The sequence below is a fragment of the Pelobates fuscus genome, chromosome 4 (genome assembly GCF_036172605.1).
Source record: "Pelobates fuscus isolate aPelFus1 chromosome 4, aPelFus1.pri, whole genome shotgun sequence".
Lineage (NCBI taxonomy): Eukaryota > Metazoa > Chordata > Amphibia > Anura > Pelobatidae > Pelobates > Pelobates fuscus.
Genome location: NC_086320.1, coordinates 93,568,562 through 93,586,405, shown reverse-complemented (window position 1 = coordinate 93,586,405; position 17,844 = coordinate 93,568,562). Strand labels below are relative to the sequence as shown.

Genomic DNA, 17,844 nt, shown 5'->3' with positions numbered 1-17,844 from the left:
GTCTAATATGAAAAGAAAAATAAATATTAACAGAAACAAAAGCATTTATAATTTAATAAAATATGATAGAAAGTCGGTACACCTTAAGTGTGGCCTAAAATGGAAATAGGTCAGATCGGAAATGTGTTTTCTGATCACATATGGTGTTTGCATAAAGTATAAACGGTGTATGTATGTAATGTATGAAAGAAGTTATTTTCCCTTTTACATATTATTTAATGTAATAATTTTTCAGAGGGAACTAGTGCAGGGAAGAGCACATTGGCTTGAAAAACGAAAGGTTCAAATTAATAAAACAAATATAAATGACACTTAAATTTATATCAATCAATGCTCGGGGATTGAATACTCCATATAAAAGAGGTCAATTGTATCATACTCTATGTCAAAATTATATAGACGTAGCGTATGTTCAAGAAACTCATTGGGATGATCTGACTAAGAAATTGTGGAGATTTTCCCGTTATCCAGAAGTTTATCAAGCTATGATGGACTGGGAAAAAAAAACAAGGGGTAGCAATAATGATTTCTAATGAGGTCAAGTTTGAGCTGATCTTTGAGGAAATGGATAATAACGGTAGATACCTTATTCTGATCTGTAAAATCAAGAGATCTAATATATTCATTAGTAAATGTATTGTCCTAATCAATCTCCAACAACATTTTTAGAAAAGATAATGAATAGAATAGATCGGATAACACAAGGTCTTTAACTGTGTCTCAGACAGCAAATTAGATTTAAAAAAAGTTGCCACTTCATGCAACTATAGATCCCAAATATAACATATATCAGATTTACTTGCAAAAAATTATTTGTATGATATATGGAGAGTATTACAGCCCCAAGATCGGAATTATACCTTCTTCTCAAACGTACACTGTTCATATTCAAGGATTGATTTGTTTACTACCAAATTACAGTCAATAAACAGATGTATTTTCTTAAAGGTCGGCTCAATTACATGGTCAGACCATGAACCTTTGTTTTTAAAGATTAAAAATAATAGAGAATATACTCCTCAAGCAACATTGAGACTAAATTATTTTTTATGTTCACCTGGCCCAGACGGATAAGTTTATAAAACAAGCTGACGATTTCTTTGAAATTAATGATAACGGAGAAGCTTCAATTTCAGTATGGGATCCTTTAAATTCTATATGAGAGGTCTGTAAAACTTGGCTCACAGGTGGAAACAAAAACGCGGAGAATCTTTATCAAATTGTATAATATATCTTTACCTGAACAAGAGAAAATAAATAAAGATAATCCGAGTTCAAACACTTCTAAAAAAGTCTATGCAAATTCTAAATCAAATTAAAATCAAACCAAGAAAAAATTAATAGAAACTTGATTTTAAAGCAAAATTGGTATCTAAATAATAATACAATTTACATACTCCTCTCTAATAAAAAAAAAAAAAAAAAAAAAAAAAAAGAATAATCGAATATCTAAAATAAAGATAAGGAATAAAACTTATCTATCCCCTAAACAAATTGTGGAAGCATTTAGATCCTACTATCATATTCTATATAATTTAAAAACTAATTGAAATGAGAAAATACAAGACAATATTATCAAATAATTTCTAAAAAAAAAAAACTGTATCTTACCTAAAACCAAATCAAAAAATGTAGAACAATTAAATAGACCTCTCTTTATTTTTGAGATCCAAAATACAATAAAATGGATGAAAAATGCCAAAGCCCCAGGACCAGATAGATTCTCAGCGATTTTTTATAAAATATTTAACAAAATAGTTTCTCCTGTGTTACAACGCATTTATACAGAATTCTCTATTTGCAAAAGAGAGGCCAATGTTCTCTCAATCCCCAAACCTGGGAAGGACCATGACACCCTGTTAAATTATCACCCTATATCCTGATCAACTTAGATATTAAAAGCGGAAAGACTGGCCAAACGACGGTAAAGGTCCCCGAGACTACATGGGACGAAAAACTAAGAAACCGATGCCGGGCAAGCCCACCCCAGGGCTAACAATAGGAGACATGTGGCGGCAAGCAGGCTACGCAAACGGGCCCAACATGGCGGCTCTCCATGGCGGCTGCTCCGACTTTTCGGATGAACTGTCGGAGGAAGCAGAGGACGAACACTTACCTGCTCCTGCCCCAAAGCAAACGCCTAAACTCAGCAAACAAGGCACAGACTCTGAGCTGGTCACCACGGCGATCCTCAAATCTCTATTGGCTGACCTGCAGAAAAATATCCTGGCGGATGTCACGGCGCTTCGAAACGACCTTCAGGGTCTGACAGGCTGCATCGGCACACTGGAGGGGTCTACACAGGCCCATGCACAGGACATTGCCACGCTACAACAGGCAGTGCACAACCTCCAATTACAGGCCCAGAAGCTGGAAAACCGCTCCGCGGCACAAGAGGACTCCAGACGGAGACACAACCTGAAAATCAGAGGGGTCTCCGAGGCAGTACCGGAGGCCGAGCTACCACATGTCGTGAAACGCTTGCTTACAACCATCCTGCCGACCAGGCAAGCCACAGAGATCAAGCCTACAGACCTCTTTCGGGTCCCCAAGCCCGCAAAAGCACCAGCCACAGCATCCAGGGCCGTCATACTTGCGTTCCGAAATGGCCGAGAAAAAGCTGCAGTACTCACGGCCCTGCGAGGAAAAACACCTCTTCAATTTGAATCCATGGAGCTGACATTTTTTGCCGACCTATCCAACGGCACCTTAGCCTGGCGTCGGTCGCTCCGGCCCCTAACCACTCTACTTCAACGGCATAAGATCGGGTACCGATGGCGACTCCCCCGAGCTCTCCTAATCCAACAAGGGGCAGAGACGCACCAACTCCACGACATCCAGGAGGCCGCAGCCCTACTACAGACCCTGGGCCTACCGCAGGACTCACTCGAACAGGGGGGACCCCCTACCCCCATCTCTACCACCTGTAGATGGGACCCAGCGAGGATTACGCCATTCTTCCCCACAGGCGCAACACCGGACTCATATGCTACGGTTACCACCTAAAGGCTGCAGACACCCCTAGCGGCTTGCTGGAGGGCCCCAGGACGCCTCATTTCGTAGGGACACTAGAGACCTATAACAGGACTCACCCACAGATGGACAGTTCAGTCACCCTACAACAGGGAACACGGCCAACCACACACCCACGCCCGGACCATCACAAGGGCATAGGTTGATAACATCAGAACAACTATCCGCAGCTCTGCGATTCACACTGCAAGCCCTCGCATATCAGAGAACTCGGACTAACCCCTGCTGAACTCACTCACCTGTTTTCCAAGTATTGGTTTAAATAGAACTTTCGATACTACCTTTCTCCTCATTATATTATTTTACTAAACTATTTAAGACCTGCCTTCCCTATGGAGCATCTAGGAGGTCCCTGGACCTAAAGAGGTTTAAAATGTTTATTCTTGTGCAAAGCCTTATTAACACATGTGCATACTAGCAATACACCACACTAGGATACGAACCTGCAGGCGATACACTATGCCTACACATATATACCCACCGATGCAACACTGTTAATCTGCCTAGCACGTCCTTTGAATGTTAAATTAGCTTAGAATATTGAAACACTAACGCTCACCCCTTTAACCTGGAAGGAGTTATAATGTAAATTGTAAAAGGTCCTGCTCTAGATGTTAGTGGCCTACCAGCTACTTACTAGAATGTTAAACGTTTACCACACACAAGTGGAAGTTACCAGGTTAGCTTATTGAAACTCACTAATTTGGGCTACGTGAGCCCCCGTATAAAACGTATGTTCCGTTTAGCTTGTTTGTTGGTTGCAATTTCGGCTGTTACGCGGCACATGCGCTCCTCCCACACTTAATTTTTGACACCCCTGATACCACTGAAGTGCTGTATCGCTAACAATCTGTAGTAACCTGGGATAACCAAACCATACTGCAGCAAGCATGTGGTATCTCAACCAGGCTAGCCTGTTTTAACGCAACCCCACCTCATTTCCAACACACATAATCGCGCCTTACTACACTGACATACGGTACTACGCTATATATACGACCTATGCTTACCCGGTCTAACCAAACTATACCACGACACACACGGTATGACCCAACTCATCCTGTGGTTAGCGTAGCATGATAAACCCAGCCCGAGTCTCACTCACAATATTATCATAATGCGCAGTTCTCAACTAACCCACATTAAGGCACATCGATCAATATACATCCCACACGCAAGCCAAATGCATCCACGCAACACAGCGCACCCCAGCGCACCAACTATTTTAACACCGCTTATGTATCGAGCCCAAAGTTAACACATGAGGAACACAGTTCCCTCTTGATTTTCTCTCTTTTTTGTGTAACAGACCTTACTATTTAGCAATAGTGACTATTTAGCGCAGATTACCACAGTAACTTTATCTGCAACGTGTAACACAACGTCGAACCATGCTTGTTCTTACAATCGTATGTAAAAATGTGCACTGTAAATGCTTAGTAACCTCTCTTCTGAGGTCGATTTTTTGGTTATTACTTATTTGGTTTGGTTATTATAGTTATTGCATATTTTAGTTTAGTCACCACTGTACTCTAGCAACTGACAATCTAGCTCGAGCCCTAACCTAGCATAGCCAGCAAACATGTACCGCCTGTTTAGACGGACAAAAGCCAGGCTTAACCAACCCACTAGATTACCTAACAAGTCCCCTAATGTATGGAATCATCTTCATTATGCCTATACATGTCTTGTCTCTCATCTCCATCGAATAAGCTTTCCTGATATACTCTATGCACTCGCTTACTTAAACAAAACGAGAAACCAACCTGTTGAACTACAACTCACCTTAACTTCTAAACTGTGCCTGATCAATGTTTATGAATACTCACTGAACCAACTTGTTAACATAAAAATTGTGCAGAATATTACTCATGCCAGCCAACTGTTGAATGTCTGTCTGTTTGCTTGTCAAAGCTGTTGGGGCATGTCAAGCCCACTTAATGTATTTTCATGCACGCTAAAATAAAGAATTTAAAAAAAAAAAAGCGGAAAGACTGGAAATGATAATTCCCAAGATTATCTATAGAGATCAAACATGATTTGTCGCAGGAAGAGATATAGCTGAGAACACTCGGAAAATTTGAAATATAATAGATCATCTAAAAATTCAAAAAACACATCAGCCTTCATAGCACTTGATGCTGAGAAGGCTTACGACAGGATGAACTGGAAATTCCTGGGTTTGGTGATGGAGAACTTTGTATTAAATCCATTTTTATTGAGGTCGATATAAGGAACAGTTTACCCATGCAGGGGTTGTAATGCATGTTTCACAGGCGACATGAAATGCAGAATCGGTATATCAGTGGCATTTTGACATTTGCCTTCGCAGAGGCTTATAATGTGTGATCTCTGTTATTGTTGAGATCGGCATATTTAACCAGTTTCTCACGCAGGGGAGTGTTCGTATGTCTAGTACTTATTTTAAGGTCCAGTTACAGCTCATTTTTCAACATATTCATGTTGATAATTAGGCTCTTTGTCGATGACGTGGGTTAGGGCGTGCATCAGTTTTTTCGTGTAGTGTTGAGTGGTGTATCAGTCTGTTGTGTGGTTATTCTGGCAGGTGATTAGATTTGGGTGGCATGAGTGTTTGTCGTGTCTCAGGGTTTACTGGGTGTCGCCAGTGGATCATCCTCTGTCTTGTTAGTGTGTGAGGCGTAGGGGTTAAGTCTATGGGGTAGGTCGGTCTGTTCTGTCAGGGGATGTTCTGTGGTATCTTGTGGTTTAAGATAGCAGGCAGGGAGGAGTGGGTATTGAGTGTTAGGGGTGGGTGAGTTAGAAGATGGAGGAAAGGAGGGAAGGGAGGAGGAGGGCAGGGAGTGAGAAAAAGGAAGAGAAAGAGAAGGAAGAAAAAAGAGAAAAAAAAGGTGGGGGGAGAGGGGTCCTGCTTGGGCATAGCCCCCAGTCACTGCCCCAGCTCACCACGCCCCGCGAGCCCCCCGCTGGCGTGGTCCATTGGAGTTCTCCTGTTCTGCTCTCAGGTTGTTTAGCTGGCAGCCAGATGTTGTACGAATTTGTCCAAGGAGATGTATCTCAGCCAGTGGTAACATCGTTGTGTGTATCTTTCTCTATTTTTTGCAGCGGCTGCCTTAAGGTCTTCATATTTTCGTGTGTCCTCCACCCATTGCTTGATGGGGGGGGGGGGGGGGGGGGGATACATGGTTGTCTCCAGTACATGAGTATGGTTGCTTTTGCAGCATTGAGGAGTCTCAGGGTCACTGACCTTTTTATAGGCAGGTGTCAGCGTTGAAGTATGGTGGAGGAAATATGAGGCTGGTGTTTCATGTTCATGTGTTTATCCGTCACCTCTGCTATCACTCGGCTAACTGTCCCCCAGAATGGCCCAATGAGGGCACAGTCCCACCAAATGTGGAGGAAGGTGCGTCTCTCTTCTACGCAGCGCCAACAGGTGTCTGGTATATTATGATTGTGGGTATGTAGGATAGCTGGGGTGATGTACAATCTTGTGAGGACTTTGTATGCGTTTTCTTGTAGTTACTGTGTTCACTCGGCCCAGCCAGGAAATATAATGTCTGTAGTTCTTCTACTGTTGCATTGAGGATGGGAGTGTAATTGTGAGTGTTTAGATCCTTCGGGTCTGGTGTGAGCCATATTCCTAGGTATTTCATCCAGGTGCCACACCAACGAAATGGGAAGCGTTGTTGGATCGTCTGTCGCTGAGTGGGGTTGGTGTTGAGGCTTAGGATTTCTGATTTGGTGTAGTTGATTTGCAAATTGGATATGCGGCCATAGGTTTCAAATTCTGCTGTGATTGCTTGCAGGGTGGCGGTCGGGTCCCTCACTATGAATAGGAGGTCATCTGCATAGGCGACGACTTTGTGGTGCATCTGACTAACTCTAGTCTGCAGATGTGTTTGTTTTTTCTGTTGTTTTTCAGGAAGGGCTCCAGTGTGAGCGCGAAAAGCAGGGGCGAGAGTGGGCAGCCTTGACGGGTTCCATTGTGTATCTGAAACAGGTCGGAGAGAGCACCGTTGATCCGTAGTCGTGCTGTCGGGCAGGTGTATAGCGCCTGTATCCAGGTGATGTATTTTGGCCCAATGCCTAGGTCTCGAAGTGTTCCGAACATAAGGTCCCAATCCATTCGGTCAAATGGAGTTCAGAGCTGTCAGTAATATCGGGAGGAGGTCTGGTGAGAAGGTCTTGTAGTATAGGAGGGGTAGGCCATTGGGTCCTGGCGATTTGCCCGTTTGTGCTTTTTTGATAGCAAGGGCAATTTTGTCTGTCGTGATGGGGACCTCAAGCGTTACGCGTTCATGGTCCTGGATTCGTGGTTGTCTGGATGTTGCAAGATAGGTTTGTATTTCGTCTCGCCTGCGGACTGGTACATCCTCCGGATGTGCTTGGGCCTTGGCGTATGTGGTATAGTTCCTTGTAGTAGCAGAAGAATGTGGCAGAGATTTGTTCCGGGAGGTGGCGAACTTGTTGGGTGTTGTCCTTAATTTTGGGGATGTATAGTTGGGTTTTGCGTCGCTTCAGGAGGTTAGCGAGGAGTCTCACGCATTTGTTTCCGTGTTCATATAGCAGATGTTGGAAATGTTGATATGAGCGTTGTACGGATCTGTTTAGGTGGGTGGTAAGTTGGTTGCGTTTTATGAGGAGGTCGCGGTGCGTGGCGGCTTCCTGCGTTCGTTTGTGTAGATTTTCTAGTACAGCAATTTGTTTGCTCAGGTCCACAACTGTTCGCGTGTTTTCTTTCTTGCGCTTCAAACATATCGCAATAAAATGGCCCTGAATCACCGCCTTGTGGGCCTCCCAGCAGGTCAGGGGTGTCGTGTCTCCTGTCTAGTTTGTGGCGAAGTAGTCTTGTATGGTCTTCCTGGCATTGTTGATGCTGGCTAGGTCGGCTAGGATAGATTCATTTAGGCGCCATGAGGTATGGCGGGGTCAGAACAAGGGTAATTTAAGCCATAGACGAACGGGGTTATGGTCCGACTAGGACATTGGTAGAATTTCTGATTCCACGAGGAGTGTGAGGTGATGATGTGGTAATAAAAAGTAGTCCAGCCTCGAATAAGAGGTGTCTGTTGAGGAGTAGAAGGTATAGTTGCGGGCCGTTGGGTTTAGTGCCCTCCAGCTGTCTGTAAGTTGTTGGTGGTGTAGTGGTTGGAGTGTTTTTGCGTGCCTGTTGTTCGGGGTCGTCGCGGTGTTTGAGGTGGTATCATGTTGGTGTAGCGGCAGGTTGAGGCCTCCGCCTATGATCAGGGTGCCCTCTGCGAATTTTATCAGGCTTGTTAATGTTGTGTGGGACAATTGGTATTGTTTTGTGTTTGAGGCGTAGATGTTCGCAAATGTGCTTTTCTGATCGTGGATGGTGCCATGTTTGCAGCTAAGAGTGTCTAGTTCCGTGTAGAGTATCCATCTGGCGAATAGTATCCCCACCCCGAGGGTGCGGCGAGTCGGGTTATTGCTAAAGAAACCCATTGGATAATTGCGGTCTCTGATGGAAGGTGCTCGGTTCTCTTGGAAGTGCGTCTCTTGTATGAACGCTACAGATGTCCTGTGTCTTTTGAGGTCTCAGAGAGCAGACGGGAGCGTTTTTCGCAAATGTTAATGCCGTGTACATTGTATGTGAGGATGTCTAGGTCCTCCCAGGGGCGGCAAACAGAGGCGGGGTGGGGTCGTGTGGTGGGGTCGACTGGGGTTGTAGTGCATTTGTTGCGTAGGGCTGGATGCGTAGGAATATAGGCATTTGTGTGGTATGTTGGGTCGGATCTGGGGTGGTAATGGGCTCTTGGGCTAAGGTTGCCTGTCGAGCGTCGGTATAAACATCGCATGGTACCATCGTGTCAACAATATCATTTCCCTCCTCCTCCTCCTCCTCCCCCGTCGCGTCTCTCCTGGATCTGAGTTGTCTGCAGGCGGTACATCTGTAGGTGGGGGCGGTAGCAATTACAAATATGCATTGCAGTACAGTAACCATTGCCTGTGAGATTAAGCATTGAAGCTGCGTTAGTTTGCGTATTATGGCCATGTCTCCAGTGTGTTGTTTTTTTTCCCCTCTCCCCTCCTCCACCAATATCTGTGGTCATCTCCTCTTCTCCCTTAGATGTCTTGCTCCCTCCCCACAAGTCCCCTCTCTCTCTCGGTCACCTGTTCCCTGCCTCTGTCCCATGCTCCCCTTCTGTTCTCCCTTGTCCCTACCTTATCCCCCCATCTCACAAACTGCGTTTTTTATTATTTTCATTTTCTATTTATTTTTCCCCTTGCTTTATATCCCCAATCTACCCCCCTCATTCCATGTGGTCTCTCTGTAGTTTATCCCCCCCCCCACCTCCTTATTGGGTATTGTGCAGGATCCCCTGTGTGAGTGTTCATGTGTTACCCAGTTGTGTCTCTCCCTCCCTCTCTCCTCCCCCCCTTGTGTGCCCTGATTTGTTATGCGATAGAGCATGGCGTGATGGATTTCGTGGAGCGTTATTTATTGTTCCAATGTGTAGGGTTTGGTGCGTCTCAGACTGTCCGTTTCCATCAGACAGGGGATGTCTCACAGTGGGTGAGACGTGGTGGGGTTTGAGGTCTGCTGTATTTTAATGGATTTCCACATCCCCCTCTTGATCATTAGCCCCCCTCCCAAATAAAAGTGAGCCCCCCCCATAGCGGTGTTTGCACGTGTCATTTTTTTTACTTGTGACCTCAAATGAAAGACTATCCCTAGGTGAAGTGTAGTGGGGTGTGGCTTCCCAGGTGCTTTGATGAAGTCCCATGTCTCCATTTTGGTCCTTAACCCCCCCTCCGCAACGCGTGCTGGCATCTGTTATAGGTCCCCAAATGGGAAGACGTCACTCACAGGTGTTTTTGTTGCATGCTGTAGCCGGGGTATAGTTCCCCTCTTCGGGTTGCGGTGTTCAGCCTCATCTTTTACTTCTCGTGACTGGTTGGGCTGCGAGAGCCATTGGCGTTGGTTCCGGTTGCGGCCCGGTGGTGGTGGGCCATTGAGTTGCTGAAGGAACTGGTGTGCCAGCCAGCTCAGCACCTGTACAGGAGGAGGGCTTAGCAAGCGTTGAAATCCTGGGACATCGGCTGGGGCCTTGATTGTGTAACGCTGTCTGTCCCTGGCTGGCTGACAGTGAAAACTGGTATCCCAAGCGGTACGGGATTCCGACCACTTTCCGTGCCGTTACCAGGCTCTCCGTGGGAGAGATCCTGGTATATCACCATGTCTTGGCTATGTGTATTGTGCCTAGGCGGTGGGCAGTGCGTAGTATGTACTCTTTCAGGGTGAAATTTTCTAGGCAGCATACTATATATCTGGGGTGGTCTCCCGGTGCAGGTGGCAGGCACAGCGTGCTCTGACTAGGCCCAGTCTGGGGAGCTGTTGGCCTCCCAGCACGTAGCTAAAGATTGTTAGCTAGTATGTTTTCCGCCGGGCCACCCTCTCTCACTCCCCTGACTCGGAGGTTTAATCTGCGGCCCCTGTTATCCAGGTCATCCACCTAGGTGATTAAGTCTGGTGGAGGTGAGCATTTTTGTGCGGTTTTAGCGTGGGCCACAAGGAGCTGAGCCGTTATGCAGCCATCTTCACCGGCAGCCGGACACGCCCCCGTGCTAGAGAACTTTGGCCTGACTGTTTTTTTCAAGGAGAGCACAATGTGACTTTATACAAATCCGCAAGCTAGAGTCATCTGTCCAGGTATGGTGTCAAAATGGTTTGATGTCCGAAATAGCACCAGACAAGGATGCCCCCAGGTGCAACTCCTGTACATATTAATCATAGAATCACTAGCAGCCTTAATTAGACAAAATGGTAAGATTGATGTTATATATGAACAATATAAAATCACTCTATACGCAGATGATGTTTTACTAACCCTATCCAATCCAGTAGAATCCATCGCCCAAGTATTAAACTTAATTTCAGAATATAAATTGAAAGAACCCACATAATACAGTGTTCTTTACATATTGCACTATTGTTTGCTATTTGCTCTTATTTTTGAGGTTCTACAACTTCCCTAAAAATTCCAAGTATTGGCAAGTTATTACAAATGTTTTTGCATTGCTACTTTTATTGGCGATATTTGCACTTTACTGGCACCTTAGTTTGATTAATGTATGCATTATCCTATGTGTAACACGGAATGCACTTTTGGATTAGCACTTCATATATTTAAATCTATTTTGATGCACAAGTCTTTAGAAATTTGTGACAAACTGGAAAAGATTGTATTATTGATTTATGCGCTACACCTTTAAGTTGATAATTCCCTACAATAACTAAAAAAAAAATAATAAAAAAAAACAACACACAGAACTTGCTTGTATGTTTTGAATTAATAGGATCCAAAATATGCAACTGTGACATGTCTCAAATTTAACATGCATTTTTGCCACAAAAAACAACAGTTGTATATGACGGTATTCTTGTGTGGGATGTGGGTAATTCAGAGTAAAGGCTCAAAGTGCATATGTTAAAATAGAATACCACAGTATTTTCCAAATTTTACTGGTAATAAAATAGGCTCATGAAAAGGAGGCATAAAATACCACATATGGCACCCATTGGAATGTTACCTTTGCAAATTATATGTTAATTTTAATTGATTGCCTGCTACATATTTTTTAATCAATTTAAAGCAACCCTGTTGTGATTTTTCATTTAGCCACTTGAACTTAAGTGGAAAAAAACCCCTAGGGTCTAAACAGCTCATATACCCAGGCAATCCCTAATTCCTGGATTGCTAGGTGTGCCTTGAAGAGAGGGTTGAGGAGCACTGCTGCACAGTACAATAAGCAGGGAAGGGGTTAAAAAAATTAAAGCCTGCTGCAGCTGAAAGAAGGGTCCAAAAATATATTTTGGCCCTTTAAAATATATCAATAGTACCAAGGTACTAATCACCATAATCAGATTGATGACAGTTTATATTGCAATCAGCACTGAAAGGGTTACTATACATTTATATTATTTTTAACACTAACATTTTAACATTTAACACTTTGACACAGTTAAGGCCATGTTCTCTGCATCTCTCACCTCAGATCAAAGTAAGGAGAAGAGAGGGGCAGAGAATGTCTCAGCCAATGTTACAAATTATCTTAGCCTATCACCGCGATCACATGCTGTAGATTGCGGTCACTGGCTGCACAGGGCTTGCTTTTTTGATGGAGGCTGTGTAAGTTAGTCACTCAAAGTGCATCTAGGGCTGCATAAACAAATTTAGTTGGTGATTTAACTCCTAAACGGCAGAGAATTGACCAATTGACAACTACACCATAATCTACACACCAACACTGCTTCATAAAGCTAACAGTGTTTTAAATGCTTAGAATATCGCTTCAATTCTGCAAGCATGTGTACAGCACTGTTGGATAAAATATCTAGCGCATCTGGCATGTGTCCATCTGAGGCATCATGGGATTGCAGGAATGTGGAAGTGCAGTGGGTGTTAATGCATGCAATAGTGTTTTAGTGTGGTGAAGAAACAAGGAACTGTCACTTTTTTGGAAGGGAGAGTTCCGCTGTGACATTTATACATACAGTAAAAAAATTTTTACAAATTGGGGGAAAAAAAAATATGACAAACTTCCTTTAAGTACCTTTTTTTATTTTATTTGGACAATGTATAAATGGCTAAAGTAAGTTGGCTCTCAAAAAAAACAAAACATTATTTCACAATATTTTTGAACAAGCTCAAAGCATGGCTTTAATGTTGTCTTGAAACAGGATTTTTCCCCCCTCCACCATAAATGTACCAGTCACTCTAGAGGGAGAAAAAGCACACACAAAGATAGTCTACCATAAATAACTAACAATGTTACAAATAAAAAGTAAATCAAAGTCTCCCATTACCGTTAAAGAATAAACAATTTAAAAAGTAGAAAAGCAACCAAGATGTTAATCATGCAATTGTAAATGTAAAATATGGCTTGATCATAATTTTCGGTCTTGGAATAACCATATGAATAAATACAAGGGGAAAAAACAAAAACGAACAACATTTGATGACATGAACACTAAATTAAAGAAAATTGCTGTTTACTTTCAGGTTAATTACCCCCTGGCATGAAATAAACGAAGAAAGAATGGTTAAAAAGATGATTATCTTTTGTAATATAAAATACAGTTTTCTAAAGAAATGTAGTTTAGCAATTTACTAATAAATGAAAAGGAAAAAGCAGCAAGTTCACAGCCATGCTTCAAATATTCTAAATTGTCGGTGATTGTTATTTGAATAGCAGGTCTACTTGGGATTAAGCAGGGTTTTCATTAACGATAAAGCTATGTGCAATATATGGTCCATGTCTTTTCTCTTCTCTACTTACTGCCTGAGATAACTGGCTCGACTGCCTGTGGTCTTCGTGAGAAAAAAAAAAAAATCTAAAGCAGGGCTGCGTACAGTGTTGACATTCACAAGTTTGCAAAATGCTCTTCTCTTAGGTTTACCATCACGAGAATATTAGAAGTCATTTACAGAGGACTACCACCAAAGTCTTGTGCTTCAAGAATGCAGAACAATCCAGGATTCAAAAGGGATTTTATCATGGAATTATTTTGTACCATAAAGCATAGTCTTGTCACAAAATCCAACTTACGCTTCCAAATAGTGATATTAATCCCTTTTTGTAAAAAGAAACGCTCACCTATCCATCTCCCTACTGAAAGTCCCAGTCTGATAGTTTCTAGTATGTCTTGCACATTTTTGCATGTTATTTTCTGGTACCTACAAAATTAAGAAGCTCATCACAACGAATTATACCCAGCAATGCAGTTAATCACATACCCCTGAGTAATCTTCAGCTTTGAAAGCAGGTAAGCTTGGTCATTATCTAGGCTACTCTGACATACCAATGCTCTAGAAGCAAAATCATTCATAAACCATGCTTCAAGAGGTGTAGTTCTAACCTGCAGTTTAATTGGATTATAATGTCTCACGGTTGAAGGAGACAAGAATGCCTCCTATTTCTCTAGAACATGCTAACTGATATTCCATCAGTGGAAAAGGAATTTTCAAGTAAAGAGTGTGTATGTTTGAAAGAACATATGTTCAAAGAAATATAACAACTGGAGACATAGCACAGAAGCCAAATTTCCAGGGATATTGAGAAAACCTACGACCAATGCAAAACTATATGCTGGACACGTTTTCCAGAAAAAGTAAATATAACATGAGTAAAAGTAATACAAAATGAGCCTTGAACTTCGTTAATGTGCTCATGTACAGCAATATTTTACCATGCTAAGTTAATGATATCTCTGCTATATGGTGCTAAAGGCCTATCTGTAATAAAAGGTTTAGTAGCCCTTGCATTGTAGGGAAGATTTCAACCCATAGATCACTATATTTGATATTACGTGCAGTCAGCGGTCTTGTACAGCCTCTGTTAAACAGATACATCATAATGATGTTCTTATCTCCCCTGTGAATGACTTTCCAATTATTAATATGCTTTCTTGCTTAAGGGTTTAGAGTACAGTGATTGCTGCTGGTGTACTTTTCAGGAAGGCATTTGGGAGGTGGTCAATTGACAGGAGGTAATTGTTTCTCGATAAATTGCTTGATGTCGGACATCTCCTGTTGAAAAACAAGACAGTTTAAATAAACGTGATGCATAAATACAAGTTAATGCATAACATCATTTGCTTAGCAGTTGCAATCATTACTGTTGGGTAGATGTCAATTTGCCTTTGTTATTCCACGGAGTCTGTAGCTGCACTTTTGCAAAAACATGGTACATTTCCATGTAGATCTGTTCATTCATATAACCTGGGGATGGAACAAGATCACTGCTTGACATTTTGTGACCTGTTTATCTACAAGCATTTACTTGACATCCTAAAAACAGCGGAGAAAATAAATGCCTAATTTTACTTTAGCATCCACTGTTCTCTTTACTACTCACTTTATAACTTTGCTAAGAAAATGTGTCCAACTATTACTCTGTTAAATAGCAAGAAAGCCAAGGAAAGCCTTGGTCTTCTGTGCAGTATCTGATAATTACAACAGACCTGATTTTTTTTAAAGGAACAATCCAGGCATCATAACTTTATTGGAACGAATATGTTATGGTGCAAGGAGGCTTACCTCAAGGAGTTGAACTGTTAACGAATATTTTAACCCAAAGACTTGAACATGGCACCAGTCAGCTATTCCTAGCTACTTCTGTTGCAGTCTAAGGCTTTAATAGAGAAGCCACTGAGAATGTCAGCTGATGAATCTGATTTGCATTTAATTATGCTTTTGTTTTCATTGGTGGTATATCAAAAAAACAAGTTGCAAAACCTGCAGCAAGTTGAAGTGCTTTAGGGGATTAAAAGTGTCCCTTTTAGGAAAACTGGAAACACTTTGGAAAAATAAACACAGATGGCATAGAATCAAAAGAGGTCTCTATATGTGACAGTTTGCTTATGTTTTCCTTTGCAAATATTATATGTGGGGGAATCACCCCATCAGCTGAATCATTCTTCTCTGAATGCCTTTTACAAACAAATAGAAAAAGTACTCATGCATTACAGGCTCAAAAACAGGCCAGTGCAATATATTTTTACATAAACAATTCACTGATCTAGATTAAGGTTCCTTAATTATCCGCTGTAGCTTCTCCATAAGGTTTCACAGAGACACTGTTTTTTTATTTGACCCCTGTTTATTTCACAAACAACATAATTTGATAAGGTGGTGATTGTGATTAGCTTGAACTAGCTTTAACTAGTTGCATAATATTACAGTATTAGGTTTGTTGGCAGTACTAACAAAGGTTCATAAAAAAGACTTGATGGCAATTGGCATAATATACAAGCTTAGGCTTAAATACAGTTCATCCTTTCTTTATGCTTATCCTTTCCTTTATCAGCATAAAGAACAAATGGCTCAGACAAGAATAAACATTTTTTTTAAGTGAGGGCTTGACAAATGCATGGAGTTAATGAGCCTTTGTGTTTTGTATTTTTGTTTTTAATAAGATTGACAGTATCTAACAATTTTGATATGGAACAGGACATCTTGCAGAGGACATGTTTGATTTTTTTTAAATTCAGTTTGTGCAAAATTGTAAGAAAACTGGAGAATTAGAATTCAGGTGAAAGTATACCTTAAATTTGTGCACAAAAGTTAGAATGAAATGAACCGAGACACATCGATGGAAAGTCTACAAAATCACTAAAACCTGACCTAGGTGTCTCTCCCAAGTATATAGACTATGAAATACTCAAAGAATTGTGTTGGGGTTATAAAATGAGAACAAATTTCAACACAGGTAGATTGTATTTCTCCATGTGATATTGTTGTGTATTACAATACCCTAGTTTACCAACTGTTGTCAGGTTGATATATTGGTCATAGATCTACATTTCCCAGGAGGGAATAGAAGTTTATCAAGGATAAGAGTTAGAGGTGAACCTCTGAAGCAGAATGAATCTTTGTATTGAAATCATAAAGCTCACCTGGGTGCATGAGCTATGTGTCAATCCTGAATAGGTTTTGAAATTAACATTAACTGGGTTTATTATGGTCTTCAGTTTCTGTGAGGTTAAAGAGCCAAACATGAGGGGAACCAGTGGATCACTTTCTCCGTGACATTGTAAAACAGATGTATCTTTGTTGGCACTATTCACAGCAGCCTTGGAGATAAAAATGAAAATTTACACATTTCAATGAGACAACATTTATGTGTTATGCAGATGCTCAATATTTAAGATTACTATTTTTCCCACACTCAGGTAAATTAAATATCACATAGAATAAACACCACTAAAAAATATATATATTTAGATAATTTGTGATTATACTTTGAAAAACAGTATAATACACAAATAAAATCAGGTGCAATTAGTTTCAGGTTTACATTAGAGTGGATCAATTACCACTGGGTTTGCAATTATTTTTTTTTCTTCTAATGAGGCACAGCACACCCCAAGACTTGTGGTATGCATTTTGTGGGAAAATACTAAGCACAAACATTGCCTCTCGCATTAGAGTAAGAGGGATGAATTTTAATCTACCAATTTGCAGCCTATTAAAACACTGGAAAGTGTTCAAAATACCCCAGTTGGGTTTCCCCATCTGGACCTCCAACGTGATCACATTCTTCCTGTACAAATCAGAGCGGGCTCTGCTTGAACCAAATGACAGACAGACAGACACACTAAATTGGAAACAATGACATTTTGATTGAACAAAATGCCTTATAAATAATAAAAATAACAATATCCTGCTCCTACAATGAAGAATAACCTTGGTTCTTGAGGTGTTACAAAAAGCAGGACTTATCTGAACAAGTTTACATAATAAGGGGAGTGTAGAGACCAAGTGATACAATACACAAAATACAGTGAAAACCATTTAAAACTATCTTTAATCTTCATGAAGCCTATAAAAATACCTGACTTTGGCAAAATAATGGGGTACAATGTTGTTGTGACAGGCCTATCCCAAATATTAATCATATGTATACATCCATATAAGTTTCATTTTCAATCTTGACATTATTACAATAATGTTCAGTTCCATTTAGGAGGAACAAAGAATGTATATTTTACCCTCTCCCCCGCCTCATCCAAATGACAACTATCCCCATTCAGATCACAGATATAAACCCATCATGCACAAATACCTGAGGAAAAGAAGACCTCAATGGAAGCCAACAACTCAGTGCGATAATACCTGCTAACTTCTGCGTTGAAGTAAGAGCAGTGTACAGTGACAATGCTCCTCCCTATTCAAGAAAAAAGTAGTTTTATTCACACAAATATAGGTAATGTATAGTATATCAATGTATCTAAATTAATTAAACATAACTACGGGAGCTTATTATAGGTTACGACGCAAGGAGTCTTTGGGTGCAGTACTAGTA

The 17,844-nt window shown here is 41.3% G+C and overlaps 1 protein-coding gene across 1 annotated transcript in view; it reads right to left on the bottom strand.

Annotated features, from left to right (window-relative positions):
- Positions 1-13,900: 13,900 nt before the first annotated feature.
- The window catches only part of LYPLA1 (lysophospholipase 1), a 28,615-nt gene continuing 24,671 nt past the window's right edge, over positions 13,901-17,844 (bottom strand). The window contains exons 7-9 of the mRNA XM_063451394.1: positions 17,605-17,706; positions 16,436-16,612; positions 13,901-14,567 (exon numbers count right to left, since the gene is read on the bottom strand). Of these exons, the coding sequence (XP_063307464.1) occupies positions 14,514-14,567; positions 16,436-16,612; positions 17,605-17,706 (333 nt within the window). The 3' untranslated portion in view covers positions 13,901-14,513. The remainder of the gene's footprint in view (positions 14,568-16,435; positions 16,613-17,604; positions 17,707-17,844) is intronic.